This window comes from Falco naumanni, chromosome 5 (assembly GCF_017639655.2).
Source record: "Falco naumanni isolate bFalNau1 chromosome 5, bFalNau1.pat, whole genome shotgun sequence".
NCBI lineage: Eukaryota > Metazoa > Chordata > Aves > Falconiformes > Falconidae > Falco > Falco naumanni.
In genome coordinates this window covers 58,009,453-58,026,524 of record NC_054058.1, presented here as the reverse complement: position 1 = coordinate 58,026,524, position 17,072 = coordinate 58,009,453, and the positions used below count along the sequence as shown (strand labels likewise).

General features: G+C 40.6%; 1 protein-coding gene and 1 long non-coding RNA gene across 4 annotated transcripts in view; one reads left to right on the top strand and one right to left on the bottom strand.

The window, feature by feature from the left end:
* Window positions 1-207: 207 nt before the first annotated feature.
* On the top strand, window positions 208-6,201 carry LOC121089027. Its single transcript, XR_005828103.1, has 3 exons — window positions 208-631; window positions 2,376-2,503; window positions 6,132-6,201. It is a non-coding gene; the product is annotated as an uncharacterized LOC121089027 (long non-coding RNA).
* A 47-nt stretch (window positions 6,202-6,248) lies between these two features.
* Window positions 6,249-17,072, bottom strand: part of LGR5 (leucine rich repeat containing G protein-coupled receptor 5) — a 93,528-nt gene continuing 82,704 nt past the window's right edge. For all 3 annotated transcript variants that reach the window (XM_040595777.1, XM_040595778.1, XM_040595776.1), the window contains 3 exons: window positions 13,149-13,294; window positions 12,059-12,142; window positions 6,249-10,238 (listed from right to left, as the gene is read on the bottom strand). In XM_040595777.1, the coding sequence (XP_040451711.1) occupies window positions 9,148-10,238; window positions 12,059-12,142; window positions 13,149-13,294 (1,321 nt within the window). In that variant the 3' untranslated portion in view covers window positions 6,249-9,147. The remainder of the gene's footprint in view (window positions 10,239-12,058; window positions 12,143-13,148; window positions 13,295-17,072) is intronic.

The window sequence follows — 17,072 nt, the reverse complement described above, 5'->3', positions numbered from 1 at the left end:
CTGTCAGCCTCTATAGAACCTCTCTGCTGTCTTGAAGATGGGCAAGTTGCTAAGTGCTCTGCTTGCGGTACTTTTAAGCCTGGAGCAAGGAGGGCTCAGGCCTTTCCGTCGTAAAACTTCTTGTTCAGGAAGCTGGGGGGCTGCAGCCAGATGCCTATATATAATAATAATAATAATAACAACAACAACGCTGTGTATCATGTCACTCAAGTCTGCCAATTTTCAGGTAGATAAGCTGTGGACTTCTGCATCATACCTGAGATCTGCTCCCATATTCACACATGGCCCTTTTGGGAGCCGGTCAGTTTAATGTAGACCTCATTGCTTCCCTCCTCAACAGGACGCACCATTGCTTTTTTGGCATAGGCATCATTGCTCGAAGTTTCCTCCAGGTATTCCCTTCATACCACATCAGCACGGCCTGGCAGCTATAGTTCCCTTGATGTATTTGTTGGAAAACGCTCTGGTGAAAGCAAGAGAAGGGCCTGGTCATCGCACATGGCTAAGGAAGTTTTGGTGTCAGGTCTCTGCTCCTTCATAAGATCTTCAAGACTGCTGTTATTTCCAGATCAGCTCAGCGAGAACTGAGACATCCGACTCCCTCTGCTTTTGAAGTGCTTGGCTTCACAAGGTAGGCATCGGAGGGCTCTCTTTCCTAGTTACTCCTTCAATAACAGAGGAATAACTCCTCACAAAGGGTAGGAATGATGTATTAGTTTGCAGTTACTCTATTATGTGATGTAGTCCCTAGACTGGTAACCTGTCTCCCTTTCAAAGTAATCATTTTTGCATACTGGGGTTATTTCCCAAATAACACTTTTATCCAGCCAGTTAGGATCAGTTTATCTCCATTGTGCTCCATCACCCACACCCCCACACCCCACCGCAGACTGGTACTTTGCTCTCCTCATGCAGTTTGCAGATTATTTCAAGATGGGGGTGTTTAACCCATGCAGGGGACTCCATGTTTCTGCAGGATTTGACCCTGTGCTGTGCATCCACGTGGATCCCTTCCGGCTTCGCTTCATTCTCCTATTAAGATGGTTTTCTTAACTGTAATGATCTGTGCTAGAAGAGTGAGAAAATTTAAGACATTATGACTGATCTTCTTTATATCTTATTTTTCAAAACCTGGGTGGCAGAGAGATGTAGTTGAATAGTTGTCATGCTGTGCACAGGGGAAATTAAAATTCTTAAAATGAATGCAATGAGAAAGGTCTTCATGTCCTCAGAGTACATGGCTCCCTGAAATGGTTTTAGACTGGCTTTGCAGGTAGCAATGCAAACTTGCCCACAAAAGCAGGTGAAAAATTTTCAGCCGACTGCCCTGTGACTGCAGTTGTTGTATATTACTGTAACGTATGACTGGGTAACTCCTGTCACTGACTCTTCATCAGCCTATTGTGTACTGATGATGGGACCATTTCCAAGTGTGCAGGACACCAAGACCTACAGCCTATACCATCAATAGGTCTAGTAATTCATATCGTTATTCCGCAGTTTGGGAAGAAAGTTTCTTGAAACTAGGAGCTGATATAGACTCCCCTTCACCGGGATAAATGCAAGCAAGAGTGCATGTCCCCAAAACGGCAAAGCTTTCTGGAATCTAAACCGATATGTGAGAAGCACATCTTGGCTATTACTTAGCCAGCAGCACGAGAGGAGTGGGACAGAGGAGGTAGAGGTGGCAGTGGGGAAGTAGCAGCGTCACCCAGAGCAGCAGCTTTTGTATGAACAGGAGGGCAACGGTGTCGGGTGAATCTGTGGCTGAACAGAGAAATTGTCCGGTTGCCTTCAAGGCGACAGCATTTTGAAGTGAGCCACAAAGGAACGGGATAGTGCCAAAAAGGTATACTCACTGAGTATGTCCCCTCCGCACCGGGCTTACACAGTCAGCGTATTCCATCATTATCAGGACATTTGAAAATATAAACAGGAGTTTCTGCACAGACACATGGGGATTCCTGTTCTCCAGCAGGAAAGGCTGATTGACTTTAATGGTTGCTGGAGTTTATACTGTAAATGAAGTTCCTAAATCCTGCCCAGGGTGCAGAGAACTAGCTCCTGGCCTTAAGAAATTCCTACTGAAGTTGCATGACATTAAATGGACTCTCATGAACGTAGTCCTATTTTTGCCTTTTAAAATATTAAGTTAGCAAATTGGGTCAGAATGAAAAGTGCTAGATTAAAGACTGTTCCTGCAAGTTGTGAAATGACATGCTTTCTTGCAGGGCAGGTCTTGTGAACTTTGGCCTGCTATTTGTCTTGTATTTTGGGATAGGACCTAGTGTGATGGATTTTAGATCTTCAAGTGTGAGCATAAGTGATGACTGTTCTGGCAGCTGGAGCATCTTAAGCCTCTCTGTATTCCACAGACTGGAGATAGGTGTGGGCCGGTGTTAAATTTGCTTGCAAAATGGAGACAAGTCCAGTGGAAAATTTGATGTTTATTGTTTTCTTCAAGCTTCCTACGATTTTCAAGCAGCTGTAGGTGAAACTAGAGGTAAGTATATAAACCCTGTTTTTAAAGAAATGGCTGTCTTATTCAGTGCTACAAATAAGCTTTCCACCTTGCTGATCGATCACACTGAATTTAACAGGTATTAAATATGCCACGTCATCACCAAACAAAAGAGCAAACGTAGAACTATGGCTACCTTTTTTCTTAGAAGGCCAGGAGAGCTCCTTCTTGAAGGAAAAGGTCAGTTCATGAACTGGAAATGCTGATAATAAATGCGGTGACATCTATAGATGGTCCTGAGAAGCTGTTGTTATGCATGGAACCAAATTAATAACTGCAGACATCTGTCAAAACATAAGTGATTACATACCAAGAATGACACTAGACGATAAAGGAGATGTTTGAAACTTCCTTGAAGTATTGGTTTTGAGACTTTTAAGGCCAGTTGGAGAAGACTCTTAGTATGTGCATGCATAATACTTAGTGGAAGTCTTTAAATTCACAATGGGCAGTTTTTTCCCTTGTTAATGAAGCATATTTTTTGCTTGACAAGTGGAAAATGTTGCCACCTGTAAAAAGATTAAATAGGGATTTTAAGTGGACTCTTTGTGACTTCAGTTTTTTAGAAATCCTGGCTGTGGGCCAGCTCTCAAGAGGAATATTCTTAATGTTTGTTTTTTCCTGTGACTGAGATCGGATCCTTAGATAATTTTGACAATGCCACAACAAATTGTTTTATGGGGGGAAAATACTCATATTTCCTATGTCTCCAGAGTCACTGGAGCACAAGTCTGTGATTCTCATTATGTGAACAAGATGTTCTTAATGTTGGCGCTGCCTTTTCTTTCCATTACGCTTGCAAGTGTTAGGTATAACACATGGATTTCCTTCTACTTTATTAGCATGGGTAAATTTGAAATTTTCTTTAAAATTTCTGGAACTCTGTTCAAGCAAAGACAGATAAAGAGTTGAATCAATTTCCTAGGCTCAGTTTAGATAATATACAATAATAGCCACATTATTTTTTTACAATAACAACGTGGCGGAAGGAGAGATTTGTCCCCTGGTTGGCATTTTACGTAAAGAGAACACAAGGCACTTATTTTGTTTGGTGGAGATGCTGGTCTATACTTTGCTGGTGGAAGCAGTGCAGCTCTGCTGGAGTTTGAGAGCTATGTTCTCCTGCAGTACCTGAGCATCTGCACGACTACCGTGCCTCGTGGATCTGGAAAGGTTTTTTTAACACTGTTGCTGCTGCTGTGATCCTAGTTCAGGTCTTCTGTTACTAGCTTTCCCATACTCGTGTTCTTACTCTTCTGTCTCCACTTTCTTGTCTTCCAATGCTTTCCTGAAGAAAGAACATTAGTTTTGCTACAAACATTTTTCATTACTTGAGCTTTTCATAAGTGGTTGAGTAATGAGGTTTTCAGCAAGACCTTGACTTCCATACTGCAACCTAAACTGATGACAGAGAAATGGCGGACGATGAGATTATTAGACCAGTGTTTCACACAACAGCCATAAGAAATAAGTGGTGCTCAAGACTGTAAAGCTGGAATTCCTATTACAGAGCACATGGATAGGAGATAGTTTGATACTTTGTGCTGTGGCAGCAGCTTTCTTGCTGTCCAGTATATGTAGGCCACTTAGGCAGAAAGCAAACGCGGAGCAGCAGCAACAGCAAGGAAGTGGTTGGTCTCAATTCATGATCAAGTATGACCACCAGGTTACCCAGGGATGTTCTCTGCCATTCTGGGAATGAGGTCTGAAGCCACAGGCCCAGCTGATACAGCATTTCACGTGCAACATCATTCTCTGTGCTTCTCTGCTAGTGTCTGCTAAGGCTTGGCCTTTATCCCCATCCACCTTTCTTACAGGTGACCCCATCTTCTTTATGGCTTTCACTTGTACCTCTGACTAGCTCTTTTTCCTTGCCCATTCACATATCTCCAACTTCCCTGAGAACAAGTTCCCAGATACAACTCAGTAATGTACCTAGCGTACCAGAGCAGTGAGCTGGTGGCTCGCTCCGTCTGCTCCACCTAAATAACCCATCACATGAGCCTGCAGTAAACTCTCCTACAGGTGTTATTGCAGATAACACTATATGTCTGTGGCACGAGTGCTTTAAGGAAGAAGTCACCTGTACTTACGCGCGATAGTACATTGCCCAGAACATCCAAGTTGTGACCACAAGCACTACTGCTCACTATTTGGTACATAAATTAATAAAAATCTTTCTTCCACGTACCAAGTCCCTTCTGCAGTGAGGCTTTCTCCAACAGCCCATTCATTCTTCGTAGTTAATTCTTTTCCCCTTCCATGTTCAAGCCACAGTACTCCCCTTCTCAGATAACACAATTTCATTCTTCTCCTTTATGGCCCCCAGCTCTAATACTGCTTATGCTGTTTGGTACAAGTAAGTGCATGTGAAAGCATCTTTACTGCCTGGGTTTTTTACCATTTAAATCTTCTCAGCCATCACACCGCTTCCATCCTTTTCTATCCACTTTGAGCTCTTCATCCTTCACAAAACTTCACCACCCTTCTTAATATCCCATAAAACTGCCTATTGTATCCTCTCTTGAAGCCTTCTCTCCTCCCTGGCTTATGAACTCCCCTGTGCTATCTTTGTCATGCTTCTGTTTTTTTTACTCCTAAAGATAATTAATGCCTTTCTCATCCCCATTCACTGCTGGTTCTGTCCCACCTCAGTAAGGCTATTCTGAAACTCGCCCAACAAAATTACTTCTCTGCGGGCCCTTCTGGCTGAAGTGACCCCATCCTCTCTAACCTCCTCATCTACGCTGAGAACCTACACACTCCCTGCTAAGATCAATTTACATCTAGGATCATTTTACTTACTTTTTCAAAATCTTTCTAATTTGTTACTTACCATATGGAACGAATTCCTGACCAAACAATTGCTTTCTCAAGAGCTTTTACATCATTGGTGTTTTACCTCTTTCCCTCAAATACTTCACAGAGACGACTTACAGTCTCTGACAAACGAAGCACATGTAACTGCCCTGTGCTGCTGTCCCTCCTAACGGAACGCATCCATTGTCTTGCCTTTCCTCGATGCCTAGATGATGACATGACTGTGCTTAGCTGCTGCTTGTCTTTAGTTCAACTGAGCCGTAACTTCCAGCGCAGCCTGAGCAACCTGACTCTTGCCAAGTCCCGTGTTTTAGGGCCGCCCTTTCACTGGCCCTTAGCATCTGCATCCTATGGATTTCATACATGATGTGCTACTGCCTCTCTCCATGTATCAGATGAACTTTTCCAGCTGTTTGGTAATCCCCCGTCCTGCTTCACCTGCCACATAAGGGATAGGGGAGAAAATAGGGAAGCATGTGGGAGAACTTGCTGCCTCACCAGAAGCAGCAGCCTAGTGCAGCAGAACCTCATCCCTTACGTGGTTCAGTGCGGTCTGAGACCTGCTGTTCATGCATGCGTGCTCGTCGTCTGGCCTGGGGCATGCCCGTGTCACACAGTCGGAGGTGCCAGTCTCGCAGGTGGCAATGGTGAGCGGCCGTCACTGAGATATGGACAGCGTGCACAGGGAGCAGTATCTGTTGATAAGGGTCTGTGAGCAAAGTTTTGGTGAAAAACTTACTCTGTCTTGAAATTAAACACTATTCTTTCTTTTTTTTTTTTCTTCTCCCAGGACACCTAACGGAGCATGCAACCTGTAATTTATACTTCACCGAGAACTCTGGAAAACTAGGGAAGTTAGTGTAAGTATTACAATAACTTTGGAAGGAGTAATTGAGGATGCACGCCGTTTTGTGAGGTGTTAGGTCCTGATTAAATGCTCTTTACTGTGTAGTCACATTTTATTACAACTTACGTATGTTTTGAACACTGATAGAAAAGAAAGCATGTCACCTATTTACAATCACTACACATTTACATTATATTATTTACAGATAATGAATTTAGTAATATATATGAGCAGAAAATATAGTAAATATCAATATGAAACTGTACAGGGCTTAATCTCATGTCCTTTACTGTGGTTGCATTTCACTGTAATAATAAATACAGTTCTATATTTACACATTTTACTTTAAAAATCTATTAAATGATTTTAACAATTTCAAGTTTACAATATCCGATCAAAATATTTCAAACATGCTTACAAAAATAAGACACAAAGCCTTTAGGACTTTCTGCAAGCTAAAACAGTTCTGATAAAAGAGGCTTTCTTTAACTAGTCTTTAGAATTATAACATTATTTTGCTTCTCAAATCACTTTACAAACTTCTTAAATATAGCGAGCTGAAAGGAATTTCACTGACATAAGCAGTGCAGCACAGATGGACCCCAGTTAAATTAAAGCTAAGTAAACATGGTAATAGCTATTGTGCAATGGTTGACTGATCGTCTGTTTAATCCAAAGTGGTTTCAGGCATTGTTCTACAGCTGTACGCTGCACTGCTTAAAAAGCCACAGGAGATAAAGGATTAAGATAAGCACTCAGCTGACTTTATCATACATAATTTCGGCACCGGTTCATTTTCTTTTCCTGAAGGATGAACACGTCAGCCAAAGTCAACTGATGCCATCTGTAACTGCAAATCTAAAAATACGCCAGTGTGAATGGACAAGAAAATCAAGGCATATCTATCGTTGGCAACAAATTCTTCATTGTGAAAATCCATCCTGAGTCCCAGGAAGTTTTATATACAGTAACAGATGAACAACAGAGATCATCTGTAACTGATTACCTTAATTACTGGGCTAGCCTAATCTTGGTAATGTTAAAAAATTAGTCTCATTCACCTGGAGGTTGAATGGCCATTAACTGAGCAGTGAGGACTAGGCTATTAAATGTTACTCCTCGGGGAGCTATTTTTAACAACAAAAAAAAGGAAACTTGTGCACTTTCATGTCTTAAACGATCAGCTTACTTGAGCAGAAGGTGCCAGGCCTGAGAAAAGGATACTGGAATATCCCCTGATGGCTTGGTCGAGGTCAAAGACTGCTATTCTAGGGAAGTGAAGGTGGCTGTGTTGTCTGAGATATTTTGACTTGACAAAGACCTGAAATCTCTTCTCTCTAACTGGGATGCTTCTGATGTGTAAACATACCTGCATTGATTCAGCAAAGTATTAACAGATTTAAAGCCAGAGAGGAACTCTGCGCTAATCTAATCTAAACCAAAGCCATTAAAAGGCCCTGAATTCCAATAGCTGCTCCAATACATTTTTTGGCAATATATCCAGTTTGAATTTAGAGATTTTTTGATGACAGAGTTCCACTAGCTGATGACTGTCACTGCCAACAATTCACACCTTTATTTCTATGCTGCATATCCCTAATGTCTAATTCCGATCTATTTTACCAGATTCTTCTTTTGAATGAGTAGTCCTCCGCTCTCAAACTTCTGTGTCTCAAAGTAGCTGCTTATAAACTGTGATCAAATCACTTCTTTCTTAAGCTGTTTTAAGTTTATGATATTCATATCCTTTTCAATTTCACAATCTTCTTTACAGCATGTGAATGCAAGAACTGTTTGAAATATCCCAGTAGTGCTTGCATCAGTGCTAAGAACACAGACCATACAGTCTCTTCACTCCTTGATATTGCCTTGGCTAAGGATATTGGCTGTCCTTGGCCAAAAGGACACAGTGGCCTCTATATCTTCAACTGGCTAGTGACCATGAACTAGAAGGTTTCTAGAATCACTGTTTCGCAGGACAGAGATCATGCCATGAACAGGACGACATTTTTTTGTTCCTAGACAAATTACCTTAAGTGAATGTTTCTATGTGAGTGCCTTTAGTGTCCTTTAATTGCCCTAAGCATGCCAGTCTTTTTTTTATTGATGACTTTCTGTATAGTATTTTCCACCCTCAAATTCTATAAGTCATCTGAAAATTTTATCAGCAGTAATTCTGGGAGTAATTCTACTGGCATAGTAGCAATTCAGGACTAAACTGTGCAGAACCTCACTAGAAAAATATCCAAATGACAATAGCTTGCCATTTACACTTACATTTCAAGCACTTAACAGGATCTTAATTAACTTCTTTCACATCATGTTAATTCTGTAGGTTTAGCTGACAATTAAAAATGCTTTATCAAGTCAGATGGCTTCTAAAAACCAAACCAAATGTCAGTTAAACTATTAAATCAGTTTTATCAAACATGGAACTTCATCAAAATCTATTCTGCAGAAACCTTTAGGACTTGAACAGGACTACTCTTCCATTTAGACACCTTGCTGAATGCAGGCCATACAGAGATGCTTATAAAAACAACCATGGCACTGAAAACCTATTATTAAAACCAAATTACAATAAACAGGAATAAACCCACCAGTCCCTGAAAACAAACTGTATCAGGTGATGCTTTGAAAAAAAGTCTTACCAATTTAATATGCTATTTTTGCTCTTCACCAACTGATGCCCTTTCTGAGTAGTTCTACTTTAAAAGAGAGCAGCTGATACAACTGGACAAAATGCAGAAGCTTTCAGTTTCTTCATCCCAGCATTTCCAAAGTAGGCTGAGAAGGCTCATGTATTGGATTTTCAGCCTGCTGCAAGTTTTGTCATTGTCTGTTTTCTGACGTGTGTAACAATAATTCAGAGGCACTCTCTAGCTTATATGCACACATCAATACTTGCTTTCAGGATTAAAAACTTTGTAAACAGATATTTTCTTTACTGCCACTGAAACTAGCGACATGGAACAAACGCAACTGATGAAAGATTGCAGCTTTCTGTCATTTGGTACGACGATGGCATTAGTGAATTGCTGGTAGGCATATCATATGATATGCTGGCACTTGTGAAGGTTACCAATGCTTGTGTTGAGTCACAAGATTGTTTTTCTATGTCTTCGGAATTCACAGAGATCAGGCTAGCATGTTTTGATCTCCTCCATAACAAAGTTTGCTTTCGCAGACTTCCCAAGTCCTCCTTAAAGTGTGGATTGAAAAGTATATAAAGGAGTGGGTTTAGACATGCAGGCAGTGGGACAATCACTAGCAGTATTGACTTAATCACTTCTGGGCTGATAAAAGTGAGGTTTAGTAAGGAGGAAAAAGATAAGAAGGCCACAGGGCAATAAAGAATGCAATTAGTGAAAAGTAGCAAGGCTATATGTTTGACCATAGAGCAATCCCAAATGCTGTCTAGTTCTCCCTTTTCTAAACTACAGTAGAGCTTTGTGTAAGCAATAGTCATTACCAGAAAACAAAGGGAGTTCAGCAATACCAGCGCTACCATGTAGCCCATAGCAGTGGGTTCTCCAAACGGTAGTGGCAGACAAAGTGGAGAAACCCCATACTCACTTCTAGTGAGGAGTGGTATCGCTGCAATGATTAGTGCCAACATAAAGCAAAAGAAAATGGAAAATTTTACACTAGCAATGGAGGATTTTGTTTCGAACTTTGTAGCGTGTTTCACAGAGAATGCACGTTCAAGTGCAGCTAAGGTAAGAAGGAAAATGGAAGCCTCTGAAGCAAAAATGGAGAGAAGGCCAGTTATTTGGCAACCAATTCCACTTTCCCACCGTGCTCCGTACTGAGCAAAGCTCCCAAAAGTTGATGCATCCACGCTAGCCAGCACTCCGCTGGCCAGACCCATCAAGGCATTTACAATAGCTATTAAACCAATCAAAAGTTTTATGGAGGACATACACAATGGAGATCTGAAAACTGTAGCAGACACCAGTGCATTGCAAATGAAGGTCAAACCCACTATGGTCCACACTCCAATTCTGATCAGCCAGCTACCAAACAGATGGTCACATGGTTTGAAGGGACCTGAAATGACAAAATAGAAAGGGCAAGGGAAACCCATGTAAACTGAAAAGTAATTTTGTGCTTTCTAAGATGTTAAATTTCATGTGTCTTGCAGGTTCTCAGCACAGCCAAGCAGTGAATTTCAGTCCAAAAGGGGAGCTGGAAATTTGCTTTTCCTTTGGAGTAATCTGAGACGTTGACAACATGCTGCTAAATGCATGCTGCATGTTGCATTACTGGTGCACATGAGTCTTTGTTCCTCAACTCGAACAGTCTATGGGTTTCTTCTTGTGCCTAGCAGTACAAGTGCAATGTGAACTTTCTGTAGTTTCCAGAAATTCTGAGATGTTTGTCGGTGTGTAAAAAAAAAAGCTGAAAAAAACCACCTCTCACTAAACTAGGACAAGCTGCTAATGAGTCCTGGTGAAGTGTGACGTAATGGATACGGACAGATGCACTTTGGCCGCCTTTTAACATGTCATTACACAATTTTACACAAAGAAAATTAAGGCTGCCTTTGCATTTGGAAGTGCTGCCTTTTTGGAGGGTCTTCTGGTGACTTGTGGCTAAAGTCAGGTCATTATGATAGAAGCCTGCTGTGTATTCTCATAGAATTGAGGTGCATATATTGTGCCATTGAAGCTGAATGCTCTGCAGTCTGAGAAACATTATTTATCTTGGTATGAGCCAGCTATACTCCTTCAAAGCAAGTCCGTCACAGTGGTCTGTGCTTCTCCATGAAGACACAAAGTCCTCAGCTGAGATGCACTCCATATGACTGCAGCTGTTGCCATCAAGTAGGCTTCTATTGTGTCAGTTTGCATGTTTTTCTAAGATACCATTAGAAAGATCAGCATGGAAGCTAAATTTTCTCTTGGGTCTGGTGATAACCTGCCTTGGAGACAGCAATGTTTTTGTGAACTCGGTAGTTATATTTAGGCCATAGGAGAATATGTGATGGTCAAATAATTCTAAATTCTTTGGCTTCCTGCCTTTTCTATTCCTCTTTACATAACTTTAAAAATTTTGTTATTATTTGCTGTTACAAACAAGGATCTTGGCTTGGAATGAATGCTGACTTACGAGTTGTCACTTGGGGTTTTTTGTTCATGTTTCACAATGAAAGACTGGCTAGGGAAAATGTTTGCTGAATCAAGCAAGTAAAACTTATGACCATGGCTGTTAAAGCTAGAAGTGACCTTTCAAAGACATGTTTCTTTCCTTGCCTTAAAGGAAAGTTTCAGTGGAATTGGTGGCTTGTAGCTTTGCAATTCAATCAATGCATTTTTTTTCCTTTCTGCCACACTGTGAAGCCAGGGATGCACCATTCCGTAAGAAAAATGACAGTGCTGGGGGTCCTTTGCGATGGACTGTGTACACCAGTACAGTAGTGCTTCGTATTTCCTAGACATTGAACTAAACTGTGTGTTGTTCAGGAATCTCAGTTATAGAATAACTCAGTGAAGTTCACATGAATTACTTCAGGTTTGCAAAAGACTGAGAGGATTCTGCTCCCCTTTATCATCTGTGTCTTGGTAGAACAGTCTTTGCTCTCTCATTCCCTTAAGGGGATCAGTTCCTGTGAAAAGGGGCCCAGAGTGAGGATCTGCTTCAGGACTGGGTAAAACTTTTGTTATGTTCCTATATGGATTTAGTAGCTGCATAGTGTTCTGGACTGCAATGCAAAATGTTATGTTACTGTGCCAAGTATTTGTATTAATCTCATCAATTTATTGCAAAACATCATGTTACAATCCTAGTATCAGATTCAGAGTTTGCACTGCATCTAGAATATCTGGTAATACTGTGCTTGGACTCCTATCTGTCTGGCAGTTTCATACCTGGAGAAGGTGAGCATTGCACTGAATGATGAGCTTTCAAATCTTCTTCAAAGTCAAGAAAAAAATCTTCAAAGTCACGCTCATCTGTGGGAGAGAAAATACCCAGATTTGATATTGCAATTTTCAGGAAAACTTCTTTTAGTACAAATTGCAAAAATATCTGTGGTATTTAAGGCCTGGTCTTGTCCCTTTGCCCGCCAAACTGCGAGCAGAAGCAGATGCATGCCTACCTGGTTTTGAAATACTGTACTCAGGATTATTTAAAAGGTTACATCACTTCTCTGAAAATAATCACTTACAGATACGGTCTCTATTACCTAATTTGCAGTGTGACGACTGCCTAGGAAGGAGTTCAAAATATGAATTCTGCTGTTGCACCAGGCTACTAAGAATTAACCCAAGTTTTTCTGTGTTCCTCACGTCAACACCTTACCACATGTTCTTGGCTCTATTTTTGCTGGGGCTAGCCCTGAACTGAGACTTAGTTCGCAGGAGCAGAGATGGCACAGAAAGCAGCAGGATGGTATAACATGTATAAGTGCACCTACGTAACAGGTAACAGGTCAATTAACAGACCTTGTGCTGAAGGGGAAGAAAAATATAGTAGTCATCTGTCCTGGAGAGCAGATGCCCTCTCTGGTACCCAGGAAGTGCTGGGAAGAAAAATATCAACAGCTATGCCAAAGTAGCCATGTAAGCTCCACGACTCATCCTGAAGCATGTGGGCAGCAGGAGAGCCAAGGGTGCATTGCTGTTTCCAAGACCGCCGAGAAACTAGATCTTTGCTGGCCTGCTCTTGGGTGGGGTTACATACCAGCACCACTTCCCGGTCTCTCACATAAAGGGAAGATTTTACTTCCCACATTATTATAGTTATTATTTAGATGGAAAGATGAACAAGTGAGATTTCTGAAGAAAAGGCAGACTTGAAAAATGAGTTTGCTAAGTATAAGAATGCTTGAATAACATATTATCAGGCAAGAGAGAGGGAAAGGCTGCCTCCGTGACTGTAAAAGAGTATTGGAGTTGTTTAACATCACGGGCTGCTCACAGCCTTCAGGTATATTTAAAAGCCAATGATGACAATTACCGTGAATTTGTAACAACCCAGCATCCCTTCTGTGAAAATCGTCAATGCTGCTATTCTCATCTTTGTTCCATTGGCTGGAAATTTTGTAGTGGCTCTCACAAACTCCAAAGGCACAGCACTGATAAGCATAAGGCATTTCCATGACCCTGTAGAAGAAAAAAAGGAAGCATGCCATGATACTAGTTTAGCACCAGAGTTACTGGATTGTACTACTCCTCAACTGTTAGCACAAAGGAACTTGGTGAAATAACCACGACTGAAATACCTAGGGGTAAAAATCAGTCATCGTAATACAAAATGAGGACTCAGAAATAAAATTCCACATCACAAATGCAGGTGATTTCTAGGCTAATTTTAGTAAAGGCACAATGAAGTTTTCTTATGCATTTTCATGGGAGATATGAAGGTAGGAGACGTGTACCTTGCTGATGAGTGAATGTTACTCTTAGAGCTGTATTTCTGTTATATGATTTTGAATGATTTTACAGTGTAACTCAACAGTTTCTCTATGTTACTTTCTTAATGTTTTCTCTTAAAAAAGCAGATCCAAAGATCACAACTGCATCCACCTTCCTAACAGGCAATACCAAAACATAACTTCCCAAACGGAATTTCTGCAGTTTTGGGAGGATGAGATCTTTTGGAATTCAAACTTCATCCACATCTTTCCACATCCAACTGTTCTCACAGTAAGACGGCAAAAAAGAGATTGTCTCTTGTGCATGGATCAAGAAAGCAGTGTTCTAAACCACAAGGTGAATGAATCGGGCACTGTGTGTGAAAACAGATATCACTGAGGAAAATATTTTACTTTATTAATTGTCTTAGAAATGAGCATGGTCATTGCAGGACACTGGATGCTCATTCCTAACTCTTTTAAGATCATTGTTATTCCTAACACATAGCTGAGTATAGGTCAGTGAGTTTCAATGATTTTGAGGGTTTCTGTTGTCAGAAAATTGCTCATTTCTGGTATATTCTGAACTTAATTCCTTTGGAGATGTGCAAATGCTGGGGTAGCAAAGAACTACATATATCCAAGTTCTGTAGCGTACTGCTTCTATTCCTTAAAAAATATTTTATGCTTTGGAAGCAGAGACACTTAATTTGCAGAGTTCACCAATAGTACACAGTAAAACCTAACAACTCACCTTAATTCCAAAAGCCCAATAAATGAAAAAATTAAAAGATAAAGAAATGGTTAGAAGTTATTCTGACTTAAAAGGAATAAAACAGAACTAGGTCCTCCTATCACATTACTTTCAACAGGCTAATCACATAAATTAACATAATGAGCATTGCAAGCAACGTCTAACCCCCTGAAAAATCCTCAAAGAAATCAGTCTGAATCGAGCCCAGTGCCAACAGGACTTAAAACTTGCGTGCCAGTCAAAAGCTTGGTACAAAGGGAAACAAACAGAACCCCAAGCTCTAAAGTGATTTTTAAATTAGTGCATTCTGGGGTATTTAGATTCTATATACTTACAATATTGTTGCTAATTCCCAACAGAAATACAAAAGGTACAGATACTGTACCCAATACAAAAAGCTACGTAAGGTATTTTTAAGGTACTCAGTCCAATAAAAGTTCAAGATAAACCAAGATCTAACTATCAAGCAACCTCATGCCAGCAGATTTAAATATTTAATTTCTAACTAATTTCTGTGTATGCCATCTTTGAAAATAAGGAATTGTCTTGATTAAACATTTTGAACTTATTTCCCAGAAGCGATTTTAAATATATTATTATCATTAAACCCATAGGTTACTAGACTAACAATCTCAATCCCCAACTAGAAATGCCCCTTTTCTGAAAAAAAATCCCCATAAACACCAAAAAATTATGAGAAGATACACTGACAGTTCTGGAAGGTGATCACTGCCACTTGTGGCTTCAGACCTTTTGGAAGACATTGACACAGCTGGGGCTCTTTTAGGCTCAGGGGACTAACGGAGATGTATTCCCTGGTTATTCCAGCAGCCCTCTGTGCTTAATAATGACAGATGTCCAGACGCCGCTGCACTCCGACCAGCCTGCTGGTCTGTCATACGCTGGAAGTGAGGACCTCTCACATTGTACTGGTCCACTGCTTCAAGGAAATAGCCAACCCCTTAAAACCCCACTTTTAAATTATCTTTAAAGAGGAAGACTCCCATTTCTTAACCTCTCTCTAGATCTTTCTAGCACCCTTTCTTAAACTGAACACTTTGAGTTTCTTTCCCTTGAGTTACTAAGTAATACATACAGGTCTCAAACTGGTGAATGCTTCTGAATCTGTGTGCGAAGTGTAACTGCACAGAATGACTGGGACCCAGAACACAGAGGACAAAACATTCTTTGCAATGCAGAAAAAATAGTATCAGCGTTTCTTGGTGACAGAGGAATTTCTTTCTTGCAAAAGACACATTTAACAGCAACAACAACAAAAAACCACAAAAAAACCCCAAGCACAACTGTCAGCTATATAGTGCTGGAAGCAGTCCTTTTTACGAATGATGCTTATTTGATGAGGGTGATTAGATTTGGACTTTGTCAAATTAAACTCTTTTAGAAACACTGGCTGAATTTATTTTTATATTCTGCTTATCTTACTGATGATATCTGTAGCCTTGAGAATTTTCTTCCTGCAGCAAGTAATGCCTCTTTTTTTTTTCTTCTGTTTTTAGATTAAGCAGCAGAGATCACAAGCTCATTTTCCACCTCACAAAGGTGTGGGGCTGATGGTGAATGGGAAGGGACAGTTATGAAGAAAATACGAGCAAATCACGGAGTTCTTTACAGCGCTGAGTCAAAGCATGAGATAAAGAAGGAAGGAGTGGCTGGCAGCCTGACTTTACTGCCCCAAAGCTTGCCATAGCAGGCTCAGCTCAGCTCTGTAGAGCATTCTCATGCCATTGCTGAAGGTGGGGCAGAGGATGCTTGGCTCTTTGATGTGTCTGTGTATTGAACAGCAATGACCCCTTTAGATGAGCAGGAAGCTTTTACACAGGAATTTGTTTAATGTTGTAACCCAGTCCAGTTCCAACAGTTACAAAGGGTGAAATTTCCTTTTGTTTTAGATCTCCGTTCAAGTTTGGGGCTTCATGCATTGCCTGTGCGGTGATCCTGTGTAAAGTCCTGGCCTCATTTTGATTTACGGTCAAAGCCCTATAGACTCCAGGTCAGAATTTTACCCCATTCTCTCCTGACTGGCTATAACTGGTTCTTACAGATGTTAATCAACTCTAGATAAATTAATCATGCTTTTTGCACCTTTTTTTAAGACTTAAGCTACTGTCTGACACATCCTTGCTAACTACTTACCCAGACTAACTACACTGTAGTTGCATTTCAGCAATGTACATAGTTTTACTGGTGGAAACGTCATATGAAGCGTAATTTTGATAAGAGAATTAAAAAATCTAATCTTACGTAATTCAGTTGAATAGTGGCTTATTCTAGGACTACTGCAGCACCTCTCATGCCTTTGGCCATGGTATATACATCACTATGTATTTGCTACGTTGAAGTAATCTATTTTCTTGTGTTCACATTCTTTTAAAGAACCTTCAGGTATTTTAGAATTGTCACCTGCCTCAAAATGTGGGCAAAGTCAGTAAGAGAAGAAAAATTATGGCAGAAGCTCAGTCTTAGCCATTCATGATTTCTTACGGTACTTGCTTCTGAGAGCAATCTGAAGGTCTCTAGTGTAAGAGAGGTGTGAGGCCTCTAGAACTTTGAATGTTCATGTTATAAAGTACATACACTGTGATGAAGTCACTGCTCAATCTGTTCTGTGACAAACTAAAAATACATGGTTTAAGACTTTTAAGGCATTGTTTTGTAACCTTGGAACCACTTTTCGCAGCTCTTGTCTCAGTTTATATCAACCTGCCATCATAGAATTGTTCTAGTGTGGATCTCTCCAGTACTGTACACAGAG